This window comes from Paroedura picta, chromosome 6, assembly GCF_049243985.1.
Source record: "Paroedura picta isolate Pp20150507F chromosome 6, Ppicta_v3.0, whole genome shotgun sequence".
NCBI classification, from domain to species: domain Eukaryota; kingdom Metazoa; phylum Chordata; class Lepidosauria; order Squamata; family Gekkonidae; genus Paroedura; species Paroedura picta.
Window position 1 is genome coordinate 8501303 of NC_135374.1, and position 19123 is coordinate 8520425.

Consider the following 19123-nt stretch of genomic DNA (forward strand, 5'->3'; position numbering starts at 1 on the left):
CTGGCCTCAACCAAAGACCCCAAGCCCTGTCTGGAAGTTGGCATCCCAATCAGAGATCCACAGAATTCCCCCTCTGCCAAGGTAAGCAAGCTCTCTTGGACCAAAATCCTTGTGTGACATCCGACCCCAGGATCACCTGTACTGAAACTGTCAACTCAACGCACAGCAGGGAAGAAAAAGCAAATCCCATGCTAGGAATTATCAGAAAAGCGAGTGAACCCAAAATAGCCAGTATCGTAACAAATCGGCATAAATCCATGGCACGGGCCTCTTTGGAATGCAGCATACGCCTCTGTTTTCGCTGTCCCCAAAAGGCTATCGTAAAGCTTGAAAAGCTGCAGAAAAGGGTAATCAAAATGTTTCAAAGGTTGAAACGCTCTCCATGGGAGGAAAGGTTATGGAGTTTAAGGGCTTTTAAGTTGAGAAAAGGAGAGTGACAAGGGAAAAGACAGGGGTTTACACAATTATAAACATCGTAGGATAAGTGGAGAGGTTATTTTTTTCCCCCCTTGCCCAGCTCGGATGGGTTGTTAATTGACCACTGAAAAGGTATGTTTACCAAAACGCAACTCTTAATTCCGTGTTTTTGCAAGCTTAGAAGTCTCTACTGAGTGGGCACAGATTTCTCCTGCATGAATATCTGGATTCCTTTGTTTGCAAGAGCCTTCCTCCAGTCATTTTCTGCAGGCAGGGCTCTGAGAAGAAATCCTAAAGAGCTAGAAGTGGGAGGAGCGAATGGGAGAGAATGCAGCAGGTTCAAGTCTTCCCTCCCATTCCTTTCCCATTATATTAAGACAGGGGTAGTCAAACTGCAGCCCTCCAGATGTCCATGGACTACAATTCCCAGGAGCCCCTGCCAGCAAATGCTGGCAGGGGCTCCTGGGAATTGTAGTCTATGGACATCTGGAGGGCTGCAGTTTGACTACCCATGTATTAAGGTGACCAGATTTTAACATTGGTTAAACGAGACAGCATTGACCGGGGGTGGGGGGGAGCTCTTGATTAAAAATTTGGTCTATGCGGAGCAACAAAAAGTTTCATAAAATGCATAGAACGCAAAAATAGTGTTGTAATATATATTTTTAAATTTCAACACAAGTACAATTTGCCAGGTGCCCCCAGATGTCCGTCCAAAAGTGGACACACAAACACACACACACACATACACACTTAATTAATTAATTCCCCCCAACTGGAGTAACCCTGGAGTTATCAGATTCAAATGGGTCGCCGTGTTGGTCTGAAGTAGCACAATAAAACCACAGTCCAGTAGCACCTTGAAGACCAACAAAGATTTATTCAAGGCGTGAGCTTTCGAGTGCAAGTCTGAGGAAGAGTGCTTGCACTCGAAAGCTTACGCCTTGAATACATCTTTGTTGGTCGTAAAGGTGCTACTGGATTCTGATCCTGGAGTTATTAGTAACCCTGGCTGAGAATGACAGAACGGCAACCCTAATTATTACTGATTCGGGCTGATCCTGCGTTGAGCAGGGGGTTGGACTAGATGGCCTGTATGGCCCCTTCCCACTCTATGATTCTATGATTCTATGATTCCCACCCCCCACTGAAGCTCTCTAACTACATCAATGATATCCCCCCCCCACTCAAACAGCTATCCTTTTCAGCTGTGGTCTCGGCTAAGGAACGTCAGGATGTGTACCAACACGTATCAAAGAGCCTTCAAAATTGCATACTGCGATTATCGCCTGCCTAATCCATTCGCCCCGCCACGTCAACCTGCAGCAGCTCACGCAAAGCACCCTGGCGTCCTTAGGACGTTTACTGATCACTTTCGGCATCCGTTAAAAATAATCCGTAGCTCGCAAATATTACCCTGGGAGGTGCTGCTCAGTGACCTTTCGAGGCTCCGGTTTAATGAACAGCCCGGGAAACTCAGATTACTCATTGCCAGAAACGCTTGTGACCACTCTGTGTGTTCGGCTTGGCGGTGACACAAGTCAGGGGAGAGAATGATTTCCTAATTCCGGAGGAATAAGACGCGTCTGCTTTAGGAGGAATCTTTCCTATGACATAACCCGTACAGATTTCTTCAGCTTTTTTGGAAAGTCTGAATATTAGGTTGCCAGCTTCGGGATGAAATAAAACATGGAGATTTGGGGGATAAAGCATCCTAAACCATGCTTTAGGATGCTTTGGGCTGATCCTGCATTGAGCAGGGGGTTGGACTAGATGGCCTGTGTGGCCCCTTCCAACTCTATGATTCTATGATTCTATGATTCTATGACGGAAAGCAAAAGGGGGGAGGACTAGAACAGGAACCAAACCCCCCAAGCGGTAACAGTTAGGACCTGCAAAGGCTGGGTGTCTGTGTTGTATAGAGCAGTGGTTCTCAACCTGGGGGTCAGGACCCCTTTGGGGGTCGAATGGACCTTTCTCAAGGGTTGCGGCAGGGCAAGAAGCTTGGCCCGGGGGGGGGGGGGATCCACACCACTTTAATTTTTTTATTATTTGTTTATTTTTATTTATTTGTATGTATGTATGTATATACATACATACACATATATATACAAAGTTAAAGGTAAAGGTATCCCCTGTGCAAGCACCGAGCCATGTCTGACCCTTGGGGTGACGCCCTCCAGCGTTTTCATGGCAGACTCAATACGGGGTGGTTTGCCAGTGCCTTCCCCAGTCATTACCGTTTACCCCCCAGCAAGCTGGGTACTCATTTTACCGACCTCGGAAGGATGGAAGGCAGAATCAACCTTGAGCCGGCTGCTGGGATTGAACTCGCAGCCTCATGGGCAAAGCTTTCAGATCAGGGCTAGGTCAGGTCTATATCCATAAATGAATACAAATAGCCTTAAATAGTCCACTATATCAAGTTATCTTTCAAAGGGAAAGGCTGAGTCAACCTTGAGCCGGCTGCTGGGATCGAGCTCCCAGCCTCATGGGCAGAGCTTTCAGACGGCTGCCTTACCACTCTGCACCACAAGAGGCTCATATATATATATATACATATATACATACACACACACACACACACACACATATATATATATACTACTTTCACTTATACAAATAAATAAAAATAAACAAATAATAAAAATTAAATAACGTGCACATAGTAAAACTTTTGCGCAGTATATACAACTGAGATTATATCAAGGTTTTCGGTTCCTGACTTGTCATGTTGGGGGTTTTTGTTTCCCTTTTGGGTTGTTTATGGTGTGCCACCGAAGACCTCAGCAAGTCACCCAGGAGGCCCTTCAATCTCCTACTATCTGTAGGAGAGTTATCATTTATTAATGCATTTAATTCATTTGTATCAATGCCTCCCCCCCCAAAGCAGCTTACATTATTCTACTCTCCTGTTTATCTTTACAATAACCCTGTGAGGTGGATGAGGCTGAGAGTGTGTAGCTGGACTCCCAGACACTTTTTACTGCTACAACACACTGGGGGATCTGGCAGCCATATGGAATAAAATGTATTATGAAGAAACAAGGATTCCAACATATCAAGATGCCCCTAAATATAAAAATCCAGATCTGGCTGCACTGTTGTCAGCTCTATTGGTATGCTTGTAGCCGGACCCCTTCTCCGGGGGTGGTTTGCAGGGGTGGTTTGCAGGCATGATATACAGAAACACCTCTCTTTAACCCTGCATCAAATATTAATTTGTAGCACACTCCTGGCTGGAAGAGATATTTGGAGTAGGTCAGTTGCATCTGAAAATGCCAAATTGCCTGACTACTCCCAGGCTTGTACAGAAAACGTGGACGCCAGCCAAAGGTCGATCTCCAGGACACACCTGGACAATTAGATTAGATTCTGTGGGACCGCAGGGGCTGACTCACTAATGGATTTTCTTTCCCCAACCAAGAGGGAAAGAATAGCTTTGGGGCAATGTGCTGTCCAAGGAACTGGCATCAGCATCATCAGCTTTCCAATCTCTCCTTCCCCTCACACCTGGCAGAATTCAGTTAGTAATTCCTAATGGGTGTCCCACTTAGCCAGTTTCCTGTCCAGCAGTCAAAGGATTGTCAAGAACCTTGGATAGAGCAATGACCTTGAGGTTTCACCCAAAGAATTATCCTCAGTTTGGACAAACTCATCACACGCCTCCTAGATTCTTTTTCAAACACAATTTTATCAAGACATTGTTTTAGGGGCTAGCACATCAGCTATAGCCCAAGGTTATATTTTCTGTACAAAAATAAAGGGCCTAGCACCAGTGTGTGTGTGTTCTTTGTGTATACACCACATACTGGGATTTTGATTCCTTCCTTCCTTCCTTTACCACCTTTCCTTCCTTCCTTCCTTCCTTCCTTCCTTCCTTCCTTCCTTCCTTCCTTCCTTCCTTCCTTCCTTCCTTCCTTCCTTCCTTCCTTCCTTCCTGCCTGCCTGCCTGCCTGCCTGCCTGCCTGCCTTCCTTCCTTCCTTCCTTCCTTCCTTCCTTCCTGCCTGCCTGCCTGCCTGCCTGCCTGCCTGCCTGCCTGCCTGCCTGCCTGCCTGCCTGCCTGCCTGCCTGCCTGCCTGCCACAAAGTGCTGGTTGTTTTGCTGAATCCACGGACTTCTACACACCATGACAGCAACTATTACTCCCTTTCCCCAAACTCCCTTTCACCTCTGCCTTTCTTAGGTAATTCAGTCTGTATGTTTTTGTGGCAGTTGTTTGGCTTGCTTGCTTGTACCCCTTTAAATTCTCCTGAATAAAAAACACTGTCATGTTTACCTCTGATTGGCTCATTTAGAGTTTCTTAAGGGAATAGCCTTGTATGCATAGGGCAGTTTACAAAGAACGTTGGATGGACAATGAAGTACAGGCAAGCTTGGAAAATCCGAAGTTGATAGTTCTACAGTACAAAAGGAGATTCTCTGCATAAAGATACAGTTTAATTACTAGGACCATTTCTAAAATCAGTGGTGCAAGGGCGCCATTGGAGCAGTCTGCAGCAGCTGTCAGTCCATTCACTTCATTTACATCTCCCCCAATGACATAAATACATGCAAGCATTGAGGCAACGGTGGCAATTAAAATCAGATTTGATGTGATATATACAAGTTTATGGAGGCTGTGTTGACGCTCTTTGTTTGGTTTGCAGATGTGCTCCCGTTCCCTTGTGAAACAATCTACGAAAAGATTCCGAATACCCTGCATCCCACATCACCCATGTGAGCTTTCCTCTCTGCAGTGTTGAATCAATGCATACAAACATTTTGGTAATGAAGAGGAGAACAGATGTAAATGTACTGATGGAAATAACACCTGCAGCAAATCATGTCCGTTATACCATTTCAGAATAAAATAATAACAAAAAAGGAATAGGAGATGCCTAACTTTCAAAGAACAAGGCATAATCAACTAAGAGTCCCTTGGATTTCAGATGCAATTTTCAGAACCATTTCCCTTCATGGCCCAACCATAGATTCACATACAACTTCTAGGGCAGGGATTCCCAAGCAGGGCTCAGTCCAGCTGTGGGGCTCTGTGAGAGTTCCCCAGGGTGATGGAGTGGCATTTAAGGAAATGATTACAGGTGTCTATTTGTTCATTCAGTGAATGGAAACTGGCTTTGGTTGGATCTCTCTGTATTAAGAAATGCTGTTTGTTAGGTGAAGGTTTTGGTTTTGACCTTTAAGGCTACACATGGCATGGGTCCCACCTATCTGAAGGACTGCTCATCTCCTTATGCCCCCTACAGGGCTCTACGCTCTGTGGGTATGAATCTACTGGTTGTCCTGGGCCCCCAGGAAGCTCGCCTGGTCTCAACCAGGGCCAGGGCCTTTTTGGTGGAATCGTAGAATCACAGAGTTGGAAGGGGCCATACAGGCCATCTAGTCCAACCCCCTGCTCAACGCAGGATCAGCCCAAAGCATCCTAAAGCATCCAAGAAGAGTGTGTATCCAACCTTTGCTTGAAGACTGCCAGTGAGGGGGAGCTCACCACCTCCTTAGGCAGCCTATTCCACTGCTGAACTACTCTGACTGTGAAAAATCTTTTCCTGATATCTAGCCTATATCATTGTACTTGAAGTATAAACCCATTACTACGTGTCCTCTCCTCTGCAGCCAACAGAAACAGCATCCTGCCCTCCTCCAAGTGACAACCTTTCAAATACTTAAAGAGGGCTATCATGTCTAGGAGATGGCGGTTCTGTTGACATGTGACTTCTGGGGGCGTGGCAGGGAGGTGTGGCCTGCTGACACCACTTCCAGAGTTCCTTGAAACCTAAAGAATGTTTCAGGGGTTTCTCAATGGTAAAAAGGTTGAGAAAGGCTGGTCCAGATTGTCCCATGGCCACAGAAATCAATGTTCTGTATGTCTCTTATCGGCAGTTCCCACCCTATTCTATGGGGAAAGTTCTCAGAATACTAGTCTAGCAATCCTATTGTGGGACTGCAAATGTGTGTGTGTCTGGGGGGGGGAGATCCAACCAGCAGGCGTTTTGTACCGCTGCGTGAAGGGAATTGCCACAAGCAAGTATTTACACTGACAATAAAGGTTTACACCACAATTAAATGGCTCGGCTCGTATGGTTAAGTCAAGCCAGATGGGTGGCACGAAAAACAATTCACTTACCCTTTCCAATGTGATTTCCTCAAATTCATATTCAATTTCTGTTCCATTGACCTTTTAAAAAAAAAAAAGATGCAACAGAGAAATCTATTAGTACCTGTGGGAGAGAAGAAGGGGGAAAGCCTGTGCTTTTACAAGCGGAAATTCTTTCAACTGTGATGAAATACGGTATTTCCATATCAAAACCAACACTTCCGCCAGGGGGATAAACGAGGACTGCCATGGCGGGAAGAAACAAGGGACGTTATGCTAAAGAGGAACACGTCCCAGGAGTGATGTTTTGCAATGTTTTGCAATGTTTTGGAGTGATTCAAACTGTGGGGCGGAATTACAAAATCCTGACTGCGTTTCTGAACGGCAACGCCAATTGTTCACAAACGAGCGCTGTGATCAGGACTTGTCGAGTCACGATCCAGAGTGGCGCTTGTCCAACATGGCGCCCAAGGGACTGTGGCACCTGCCAGTGAGTTTCCTGCTGCCCGTTTGCTGCTTCTTCAAGGCCAAAAGCCGAGGCAGGGTGATTTTTGCTTCCTGTAAGCTGACCTGCGGTTGCAATGCTTTAAGACAGGGGTAGTCAACCTGTGGTCCTCCAGATGTCCATGGACTACAATTCCCATGAGCCCCTGCCAGCGAACGCTGGCAGGGGCTCATGGGAATTGTAGTCCATGGACATCTGGAGGACCACAGGTTGACTACCCCTGCTTTAAGAGACACATCTCCATTGGAGCACATGGTTGATATATGAGCCCCATCACACCCAGGTCCCATGAGCCAGTGCAAAGACTGGAACTCTAACCACACATGAACACACGTGACTCTGCCTTATACTGAAGCATGCCACTGGTCCATCAAGGTCAATGATGACTACTCAGACTGGTAGCAGCTCCCCAGGGTCTGAAGCAGAGGTCTTTCCCATCACCTACTACCTGGTCCTTTTAACGGGAGATGCCAAGGATTGAACCTGGGACCGCTTGCATACCAAGTGGATGCTCTGCCACTGAGCCACAGTGTGAAGTCCAGTGTATAATCCTTCCAGGGTATAGACCATAGACCTTTGAGGGACAAGGAGTAGGGGTAGGGGTCTCTTCCTACATCTTCCCTCTTATGGCTAACCGGTTCCTCTGGAGGGCCAGCAACAGGGCAAAATGGCCCCCTCATGAGACTGAAGGAAGACCCCAGACCAGTGGTCCCTCAGCTTTTAAAATTGAAGTTGTTCTCTGTTATTTTAACTATTTTAATTATATTTAAATTGTTATAATCAAATCTATCTGATTATTTGAAGGCAAAGGGGTGGCAGGTTACAGTAGATGAGTGATTGGGATGTGAGTGTCCTGCACAGCGCAGGGGGTTGGACTAGTTGATCCATGAGGTCCCTTCCAACTCTATGATTCTATGATTCTGTTCCATGTTGTGCACCACCCAGAGCCAGGTTACTGGGGTAGGTGATTGAACCCCATGACAGATGTCGTGCAGATGACATGGCCCACCCATGGTTCTCCATGGTCTCAGGCAGATGTCTTTTGTAACATCGACTGCCTGGTCCTTTTAACTGGAGATGTCACAGATTGAACCCCATGCCAGCAGATGTTCTACCACTGAGCTATGTCCCATCTGAAGCTGATCCCGCATCCTTCATGGCTCTTCAGCAGGTATCCAAAGCAGGGCATTGGACTAGATGTCCTGTGTGGCCCTTCCCAATTCTATGATTCTTTGACCTTCAAGGCTCTCCATAATCTCAGCCCGAGGTTTTTGACTTCACCTGCTTCGGACTGAACTGCCCCGCCCCCACACGACAAGAAGAAACTCGACCACTGAGTCACGGCACCTCCCCCTCCTCCTAGGGTTTGTGTTGTGCAGGAGGTCCCCGGTTCAATCCTAGGCAGGGGGCATCACGGGGAGCCATGAAGATCATAGCATCATAGAATCAGGAAGGACCACACAGGTCATCTACTCCAACGCCCGGCCGAAGAGAAAAGCAGGTTCATTAATTTTATTTCTTTAAAATTGAATTTATATACTTCCCGTGCCCTTGGGTGCAAATATCTCAACAGGTCATTATCTCAACAAACCAACCCAAGTCCAACCGCGATTGCCAGCAAGCTGGTGTCCAGCCCTCCACGAGACGATGTCCAATGGGAAACATGCACACGTTATTTCCCCCACTCCCTCCAAAAGCAAAAGAAGGCAGTAGCTCTCAAAGCATTTGCGCTTCAGCAGTCTGAATGAAGTCAGCGGGGACTGCATTTGAATAAGCAGCTTAAGGCCGACAGCCTGGACTGAATAGATATGTGAGCGATTGCTTGCTTTAGCACCGCACTGGCGCATGAAACCTAATATCAGTGGCAGTGCACTAGTCCTTAGCTGGTGTTCTCAAGAGGTTCCTCTCTCCTACGTCCTTCTTGCTCGCTCTTTCTAGGAGGAGATGATACAGACCACTTCCCGGCTGCCCAGAGGTAACCTTGTCGGTTGTTGACCTGGACAAACCACTGAGGGTATTATTGGATTACAGTTGTCACAGAAGAGCTGGTTTTTATACCCTACTATTCACAACCAGCAGTGTGGATGTCTAGAACTTTGGGAAACAAAGAATCTAGAAACCCAAGGAAACTAACACAGGGAGAAATAAGCCAAGGAAGCAATGTTGTACGAAGATATACAACCCTCGATTGTCTCGGGATTGTCTGAAATTTGTCCTTGGCGTCGTGGTTAAGAGTGGCGGCCTCTGATCAGGAGAATGGGGTTTGATTCCCCACTTCTCCTCTACATGCAGCCAGCTGGGTGACCTTGGACCAGTCAAAGCTATCTCAGCCTCGTCTACCTCACAGGGTGTCTGTTGTGGGGTGAGGAAGGACATTGACAAAATAGAGAAAGTACAGAGGAGAGCGATGATCCGGGGCCTGGGGACCAATCCCTATGAGGAAAGGCTGAGGGACTTGGGGATGTTCAGTCCAGAGGAGGTGGAGAGGGGGCATGATGGCTCTCTTCAAGTATTTGAGTGGTTGTCACTTGCAGGAGGGCAGGGAGCGCATCCTGTTGGCAGCAGAGGAGGGGACCCACAGTAATGGCTTTAAAATATGTGGAGGAAGGTACTGGCTAGATATGGGGGGGGGGATTCAAAGAGTAGTTCAGCAATGGAATGGGCTGCCTAAGCTCCCCCTCCCTGGCTGTCTTCAAGCAGCGGCTGGACAGATCCTTCACCTGGATGCTTGAGGCTGATCCTGCACTGAGCAGGGGGTGGGACTAGATGGCCTCTATGGACCCTTCCCACTCTAGAATTCTAGAAGTCTAGTTCAGCCATGCAAAGGGCTGCCTAAGGAGGTGGGGAGCTCCCCCTCACTGGTGGTCTTCAAGCAGCGGCTGGGCAGATCCTTCTCCTGGATGCTTGAGGCTGATCCTGCACTGAGCAGGGGGTGGGACTAGATGGCCTCTATGGACACTTCCCACTCTAGGATTCTAGAAGTCTAGTTCAGCAGTGGAATGGGCTGCCTAAGGAGGTGGGGAGCTCCCCCTCACTGGCCATCTTCAAGCAGCGGCTGGGCAGATCCTTCTCCTGGATGCTTGAGGCTGATCCTCCACTGAGCAGGGGGGGTGGGACTGGATGGCCTGCATGGGGCAGAAAAACCAGCTCTTCTTCTTCTCTTCTTTTCACCTGACTTAATTTGTAAACCAGAATTTAGCCTGGTTTGCAGCCAGGGAAAGCGGAACACACATGCCTCAGATCACGCTTATGTCAGTACGAAAACCCTTCTCATTTTGTAGACATTTCTGTCTCTCTCTCTTTCTCTTTCTCTCTCTGTCTCTCTCTGTCTCTCTCTCTGTTTTTCTCTCTGCCTTTCTGTCTCTCGAACATCTTTTAAAAAGTCCTTGACAAACATCCAGCAACACACAGCTATTCCAAGGTTACGGGTGTCCCCCAGCAATACAATCTCCCCTCTCTTTCTCGCTCTCATTTTAGCCTTCCCACGACTGTTCTGTTTCTTTTAGATCATTACGGCCGATGAAAAGTCTGATCTCGGCCTCCGGCTTGCCTAACCTTGCTCCGTGAGGATTTCCTCTGCTTCCCTGCAGGTGTATTATCAATGCAGCAAAACTGAGGGATGGAGAATTTCAAGAGTCAGCAATCTTTTCCGGTGAATAAAAGGCACCCGCTGGCTATTTAGCGTGGACGTTGAATGAATGCCAAGTCCAAGCTGGACCCTGGCTTCTTTACCGGTTGTTAGAGCCTTCTCACTAATTCTGGAAGAAGGCCCAACCAGAACTGTTGCTTGTGGGTGGGGACAGGAAGCCATTCCTCCACTCACCGAGGAATCCCGCATCCACTGGCTTGGATTTAGCAGCAGAGGATCTGGCTGGCGTGCAGGAGGTCCCCAGTTCAATCCCTGGCTTCTCCAGTGAAAAGCCAATAAAAGCCAGTGGAAAGCCAATAAGAACAATAGGTCTCCTCTTGTTCACCTCCAGGTTATTCCTGCCGCCCCCCTGACTATAAAGAGGTAATGCAGAAAGTGGCAGATGGATAGACAGATAAGAAGCGGAGAATCGTGTGGTTTTATTATGGGTTTAATTGTGATTTTTTATGGTGTCACATTGGAAATAAGTTGTGAATAGCCCTGAGCCTGCTTGCAGGAAGGGTAGTCTAGAAGACTAATAAATAAAATAAATCAAATAATGGCTCAGGCAGAATGAAGAGCTCGGCTTTTTATAGTACGCTTTTCACTACTAGAAGGAGTCTCAAAGAGGCTTACAATTGCCTTCCCTTTTTCTCCCCACAACAGGAACCCTGTGATTTCTGTTTAGCCTGGAGAGATGACTGAGAGGGGATCTGATAACCATCTTCAAGTATTTAAAAGGCTGCCATGTGGAGGATGGAGCAGAATTGTTCTCTCTTGCCCTGGAGGGACAGACCAGAACCAATGGGACTAAATTAATTCAAAAGAAATTCCGACTCAACCTCCAGAAGAAGTTCCTGACAGTGAGAGTGGTTTCTCAGTGGAACAGGCTTCCTCGGGAGGTGGTGGGGATCTTTGGAGATTTTTAAACAGAGGCTGGAGAGGCTGATTCTGTGAAGATTAAAGGGGATGGCAGGTGACAATGGATGGGTGATAGGGTTGTGAGTGTCCGGCATAGTGCAGGGGGTTGGACTAGATGACCAGGAGGTCCCTTCCAACTCTATGATTCTATGAGGCAGGTGAGGCTGAGAGCTCTGAGACAACTGTGACTGGCTGAAGGTCACACAGCTGGCTGCATGTGGGGGAGCGGGGAATCCAACTCGGTTCTCCAGATAGGAAGCTGCTGCTCTTAAACACGATGTGTGTGTGAAGATGGGGTAAAATTGCATCAGAACCTGGAAGTGAAGCCACTTCCTAGTGATGCTCTAGGAATCACTGTAACCTCTATGGTAAAGACCACAGAGATTTGGGGGTTCCTAGAGCGTCACCCAGAAGCAACATTCCTCCCCAGCTTCATCACTCTCCAACTTTCCCAAGGACAAGAAAATTCAGAGCAAGTGGCACTGCTGTCAGGAACCCACCACCTCCTACCAGCCTAGAAGGCAGGCCACTCTCCCTCTTATCACTGTGCCCACTGATTCCCTCCCCAAGCTGTTAGGAGAATTTGCCGAGCTTCATAAGAATTATTTCCCCAAACCGAACTGCCTCTTCCCCTCTTCCTCCTGTCTTGTGCGGAGGAATCCTTAATCCAATTAACTACCCCTCAGCTATGTTCTGAGTTGTAAATCTTCCGCCCATCAAAGAGGGACGTCCGCAGTATAAATCATTTTCCGTCATGTCGGTCCCCTCCACCAAGTTTGGTTGGGAAATGAGAGGGGGTGGCTTCCGCCCCCAGGCTGTGATTGACAAAGCGAGGAGAAAGCTGGAAGTCAGAATGCTCATGAACTGCAGTAACAGGCATTCAGGTTTAGAATCATAGAATCATAGAGTTGGAAGGGGCCACACAGGCCATCTAGTCCTCCCCCATGCTCAATGGAGGATCACCCTGCACCATAGAATCATAGAATCATAGAGTTGGAAGGGGCCATACAGGCCATCTAGTCCTCCCCCATGCTCAATGGAGGATCACCCTGCACCATAGAATCATAGAATCATAGAGTTGGAATGGGCCATCCAGGCCATCTAGTCCAACCCCCTCCTCAACGCAGGATCGGCCCAAAGCAGACACCTGCAGCTGAAAGAAGACACCTGGGTCCTGGTAAAGACACCTGTAAAGACACCTTTACAGCCGAAAGAAGACACCTGGGTCCTGGTCCCAGGCAAACATGTGTCTTTGGTCAGCTCTTGGAAAAAGACACACATGAGTGATTTAGCTTTGCTTTCAAAGCCAGCCCAGATGTCAGGTATGTGGTGGGACTTGGAGGAGGTGGTATAGCTACTGTGTTTGAGTAGGAGAGGGTCCAGGAGGGAGACAGAGGGTGAGGCCACATGAGTGTAGGGTCCAGGAGGCATTGGGGAAGTTGTGCATTTGCTATAATTTCTGTGGAATGAAACATTGGCAGGGCATAGAACCCAGGATGGTGGATTTTGGGTGAGGGAAAGCACCATGCGGGCAAAATGGTGCAGAGGAGAGCGACAAGGATGATCCGGGGCCTGAGGACAAAGCCCCATGAGGAAAGGCTGAGGGACTTAGAAATGTTCAGCCTGGAGAAGAGACAAAGAAGGTTGCTCTTTTGAAGTATCTGAAAGGTTGTCACTTGGAGGAGGGCAGGGGAAGGTTCCTGTTGGAAGCAGAGGAGAGGACCCACAGTAATTAAGAAGAAGAAGAAGAAGAAGAAGAAGAAGAAGAAGAAGAAGAAGAAGAAGAAGAAGAAGAAGAAGAACGTAATATTCAGAGTTAGAAGAAGAAGAAGAGTTTGTTCTTATATGGCACTTTTCTCTACCAGGAGTCTCAAAGCAGCTTACAATTGCCTTCCCTTTCTCTCTCCACAACAGTCATCCCATGAGGTAAGTCAGCCTGAGGGAGTTCCGACAGAACTGCTTTGTGAAGACAGATCTAACAGGACTGTGACTGGCCCAAGGTTGCCCAGCTGGAGGGATGTGGAGGAAAAGGGAATCAAACCCATTTTACCAGATTACAGGCCATCACTCTTAACCACTATACCAAGCTGGCTTTAAACTACGTGTTGAACAGTACTGGCTAGATAACCGGGGGGGGGGGGATTTCCCCTCACTGTTGATCTTTAAGCAGCGACTCTACAGATCCTTCTCATGGCTGCTTTAAGCTGATCCTGCCTTGAGCAGGGGGTTGGACTGGATGGCCTGGATGGCCCCCTCCCACTCTATGTTTCTATGATTCTATGTAACAGGGCGGATAAATCCAATGCTTATATTTTAAAATAGATTTCCCAAAAGACCAGTTCATTCCGTTCCCAAAACACGACTTTCAACCTTACCAGATATGTATTTGGGAACTGCTTGTTCTCTGGGGGGGGGGGGGACCCAACTCGGCTCTGCTCAATCAGAGCCAACCATCTGATCCTTTATCTGAGACTGAATAAAAAGGACATTTTGTGTGGTTGTGATGCAGTTCCGCTTAATGTTCTAAGCCAAGTTCTAAGCCACAGTTCTAAGCCAAGCGGTCCATTCACTAAAGAGCAGATGAATGCCGTATTTTCCAAAACGATATTAAGAACTTCGTTGCAAAATAACTTGCATGTTCTTGCGGAGAGTAAAAATGTTCTCATTGGCATGTGTTTTTGTGATAAGGGTTATGCCCCTGATTAGGAGGGTGCGAGAGCATCCACAGAGGCCCAGCGCGCCGACGAAACATCAGAGAGTAGACTGCAAAGAACAAGATGACCCGGGTGTCTGCAAAAACCCCACCCAAGTAGAGGCTCAAAATGGAACCACCCTACACAATCAGACAACCTCCCCTTCACCAGCAAGAAACATGTCATGCCTGTTGCTGTGTGCATTCCTTATCAAATACACGAACTGTGGATTCATAGAATCATAGAGTTGGAAGGTACCCCCAACCCCCTGAACTATGCAGGACACTCACAACTCTATCACTCATCCTTTAACCTGCCACCCCCTTGAGCCTTCACAGAATCAGCCTCTCCGTCAGATGGCTCTCCAGCCTCTGCTTAAAAATCTCCAAAGATGGAGAACCCACCACCTCCCGAGGAAGCCTGTTCCACTGAGGAACCGCTCTAACTGTCAGGAACTTCTTCCGGAGGTTTAGACAGAATTTCTTTTGAATTAATTTCATTCTATTGGTCCTGGTACGTCCCTCCGGGGCAAGAGAGAACAACTCTGCTCCATCCTCCATATGGCAGCCTTTTAAATACTGGAAGATGGTGATCAGATCCCCTCTCAATATGAACAGGATTCACCAAGGCTCTGTTGTGCATTTGTATGTTTAATATTTGCACACATTCACGAGTCAACCAGAACGGGGTTCTAGGTTAACTTTGCGAATGCACTCCATGCTGTGATGAGCATCAGCCAATGTGATATGCAATATTATTAGTGATTTAGAATATTGAACAGCGACCACTGATGAAGACAGGCAGGAATCGGGTAACTTAACCCAGGACCCCATTCTGCTTGACTCTTGAATGAGTGCTAATATTAAACATACAAGTGGATATTACCGCACAAAATAGCCTTGGTGATTCCTTTTTGTGTGTTTGTTGTGTGCATTCCTGGCATAATCTCTTCTTGTATGCCTTGGGACTGTCAGCAAGCATTCTCTGATGCTAGGACCAGCCACCCTGAGCATCACCATCTGCGCTAAGAGGCCGAAAGGAAATGAAAGGCCATGTGCAATGGCTACCCGAGCAACACCTAGCATCGAGTGGTGTGACGTTTAAGAAGAAGAAGAAGACACCCTGTGAGGCGGGTGAGGCTGAGAGAGCCCTGATATTCCTGAAGAAGAAGAAGAGTTGGTTCTTATATGCTGCTTTTCTCTACCCGAAGGAGTCTCAAAGTGGCTTACATTCGCCTTCCCTTTCCTCTCCCCACAACAGACATCCTGTGAGGGAGGGGAGGCTGAGAAAGCCTTGAGATTATTGAAGAAGAAGAGTTGACTCTTATATGCTGCTTTTCTCTACCTGAAGGAGTCTGAAAGTGGCTCCCAATCTCCTTCCCTGTCTGTTGTGGGGAGAGTAAAAGGGAAGGCAAACATAAGCCACTTTGAAATTCCTTCGGTTAGAGAAAAGCGGCATCTAAGAACCAACTCTTCTTCTTCTGCAGTAATCTCAGGGCTCTCTCAGCCTCACCCACCTCACAGGGTGTCTGTTGTGGGGAGAGAAAAGGGAAGGCAAATGTAAGCCGCTTTGAGACTCCTCCTGATAGAGAAAAGCGGCATCTAAGAACCAACTCTTCTTCTTCTGCAGTAATCTCAGGGCTCTCTCAGCCTCCCCTCCCTCACAGGGTCTCTGTTGTGGGGAGAGGAAAGGGAAGGCGACTGTAAGCCGCTTTGAGACTCCTCCTGGTAGAGAAAAGCAGCAAATAAAAACCAACTCTTCTTCTTCTCCTCCTTCTAAAATGATAAGCAAAACCAGATGGGAAGCACTCTGCCCTTTGCACATGCAGGGAGCCAGATTGCTACCTAGCGGTATAATGATTGCTGTGACTAGGGAAGAAAAGCCAGCAGAAAATTGTAGCGCAGGAGGCTTTGCTGTCAAGACACATGCAGATTTCAGTCCATTAATCCTCAGGGATCAGGAAGAGTGTCTTAAGCCAAAGGGGGAAACAAACAGTTAGACTTCAGTGCTGGTTTCTTATTCTGGGCCGTCTCTGTGAGGCATGAAAATTACCTTTGTGGAGCCTGCCCAGGATCACGTTCACCCCCCAATCAAGCCGGCCTCCTGGAGAAAATGATCGGATCAAGGATTCACGAGGACAAAGTTAATTTGCGCTGCCCGAGGAGAGATTGAGTTGCTTTTGACAAGAAGACGTGCCCCGTTTGATGGAGCACAGATTACTAGCCTCCCTTCTGGGGCCAGATGCATCTCAGTCTTGTGCTCAACAAACCCCTCCGTTATGCAAAATGGGAATTAAAGGGAAGGGGGCTTGAGACTACAATCTCTGCTTCGGCAGGACAGACAGCAAAGACCCTGCAAAGAGACATGCATATTTTAACCCTGTTATAATCCCATATGTAATCACACCAATTTTTTCCCCCAACCCTTCGCACACTGTCATTTAAGTGAAAGAAGAAAAAGAGCTGGGAGTTCGTAACCATTCACAGTCCTTTCCTCTCTCCACAAAAGACAGCCTGTAATGTAAGGCTGAGAGAGAGAGCTCTGAGAGAACCGTAACTGGCCCAAGGTCACCCAGCGGGCTGAATGGAGAGGAGTGGGGGATCAAAACCAGTTCTCCAGATTAGAAGGAGCCTCAGAGTGGCTTGCAATCACCTTCTCCTCCTCTCTCCACAACAGACACCCTGAGAGGTAGGCGAGGTTGAGAGAGCTCTGAGAGAACTGTGACTGGCCCAGGGTCACCCAGCTGGCTGAATGTGGAGGAGTGGGGGATCAAACACAGCTCTCCAGATTAGAAGGAGTCTCAGAGTGGCTTGCAATCACCTTCTCCTCCTCTCTCCACAACAGACACCCTGAGAGGTAGGTGACGCTGAGAGAGCTCTGAGAGAACTGTGACTGGCCCAGCGTCACCCAGCTGGCTGAATGTGGAGGAGTGAGGGATCAAACCCAGTTCTCTATATTATAGGCCATTGCTCTTAACCACTTTCTTAAGCTAAGAATAGCTTGGACTAGGGAATTCTAGGGAATTTACAGAAATGCTAAGAAGGACTTGTGTACTGTTGCAGTATAGTCGCTAGAGTGATGAAAAAGGACCGAAAGAGACCCAGGTTCAAATCATGACAGCTATGAAGCTCAACAGTCAACCTCAGGTCAGCCAATCTCTCTGGCTGACCGATTTTTCAGGATTAGGGGTGGGGATCAAGTGGATTCACTCAGCTGGCTGCCTGAGGAGTGGTTTTCCAGATTAGCCACTCCACCAGGTTGGTTCTCTCCCCGAGTGAGATTTGTATATGTCTCACTGGGAGCTGGATTGATTGAATGCTAGTCCCAGGAAAAGAAGCAAACCCAACAATTGAACTGTGGATTCTGACTTGTAAGGAGCTTCTGGAACCACATCCCTGTACCTTTGAGATGCATTTTCCTCCCAGTCAAGTCAACCTCCAGGAGGAAATGATCTGCTCAGGAAGCCAAGGAGACAGACCCCCATGGGAGTCCAGGGGGTTGCCCTATGATAGCAAAGGAACAGGCAAGAAGAGACCGGTTCCTGGAACGAGATTCAGATAGCAGAAGGCCAAGTTATTCAGGACCTTGGAGAGCTCCCCAAAAGCAGACTGGAATTTCAGTATCCCAAACCAAGAACGGAAGGAGCGCAGTAATTTTGGTACGAACCAACCAGAGGGACTGACCCAACAATGACAGCTTATCTGTTTGGGATCAGATTGGTCGGTCCTTTCTGGATTGTGCACGGACCAATGGGGCAGGAAACATTTAAACATGTCAGTAGCTTTGTGCGGAACGTTCTGCCAAGTTGCGGCCAACTTATGCACATGCTGAACAGGGATGGTCTTCCGGAGTCAACTAGTCCAAGCCCTTGCATAATTCAGGAAACTTCAGCTGCTTCGGCGGCCATTCCAGCCCAAAGCGGCTAGCGATGCAGCGCGGGGAAGAAGGGTGGCAGTGGTGGTGCACCAGTTGGCATGTGGGCGCACTGCCGCCAGCACTGCCCCCCCCCGCATCACAGTGATAACTGTTTGGGGCTGGAGCATGCTGAAGTGCTCAAGCCTAGTCTGGGCCTCCCTTCTGCTCCTGGTAACCCTCATCGTTCTGAGTGTCTGAAATCAAACTTCTGCTATATTCCAAATGACCCTGCTGGAAAATAAAAGTTCTTGACTGCCCAATGCTGCTTGGAAGAATTTCCGTTTCCTTCCTATGTAGGCCATTTCCTAAAAGCGCAAAACATCACTGACTCATGTCCCCCCGGGGGGGCTAATTATTTTTTTTTTAAGGCCAGCACACAGATTTCCTTTCAGCCAATTAACTTCTCCAGGCGCGGTATGCCCCCTCTGCCCCTTCTGTGTACCCTTGTGGCTCTTGCCAGGCGAGCCAACGGGAGAAACTCATTCCCCATCCAAGCTAGGGAATGAGGCCTTGGGAGACGGATTCATAAGCGCCCTGCCCCGGAAGAGAAGTCTTCTTTTTGTAGAAACTTCACAACTCTGGCAGCCTGGAGAAATGTTTAGGGAACAGAGGCCCAAGCTAGCCTGGCCCCTGAATTTTAAGCAGGAGTCTGATTGAAGCAGAATATTGCGGGCAACCTAGAGGAAATCTTTCTCACGAAAATGAGAAGCATACATAATGGATGGGAGATATACTTCTGGGTCGCAGGGCATGTGAATGAGATCTTGGGGGTACTTGTGGGCTGTAAGCTTAATTTAATGAGATGATGCTTTGGACTGATCCTGCGTTGAGCAGGGGTTTGGACTAGATGGCCTGTATGGCCCCTTCCAACTCTAGGATTCTGTGATTCTGTGATTCTATGATGAATGTAAGATGTCGTAGATGCGCTATATTATATTATGTTATG

General features: G+C 47.8%; 1 protein-coding gene across 25 annotated transcripts in view; it reads right to left on the minus strand.

Annotated features, from left to right (window-relative positions):
- The window catches only part of DLG2 (discs large MAGUK scaffold protein 2), a 1130680-nt gene that overhangs the window by 449671 nt on the left and 661886 nt on the right, over nucleotides 1-19123 (minus strand). For all 25 annotated transcript variants that reach the window (XR_013231698.1, XM_077341322.1, XM_077341326.1 and 22 more), the window contains one exon: nucleotides 6546-6596. Coding sequence is in view for 24 of the 25 variants with exons in the window: in XM_077341322.1 (XP_077197437.1) it covers nucleotides 6546-6596 (51 nt within the window). In the remaining variant the exon portion in view is untranslated. The remainder of the gene's footprint in view (nucleotides 1-6545; nucleotides 6597-19123) is intronic.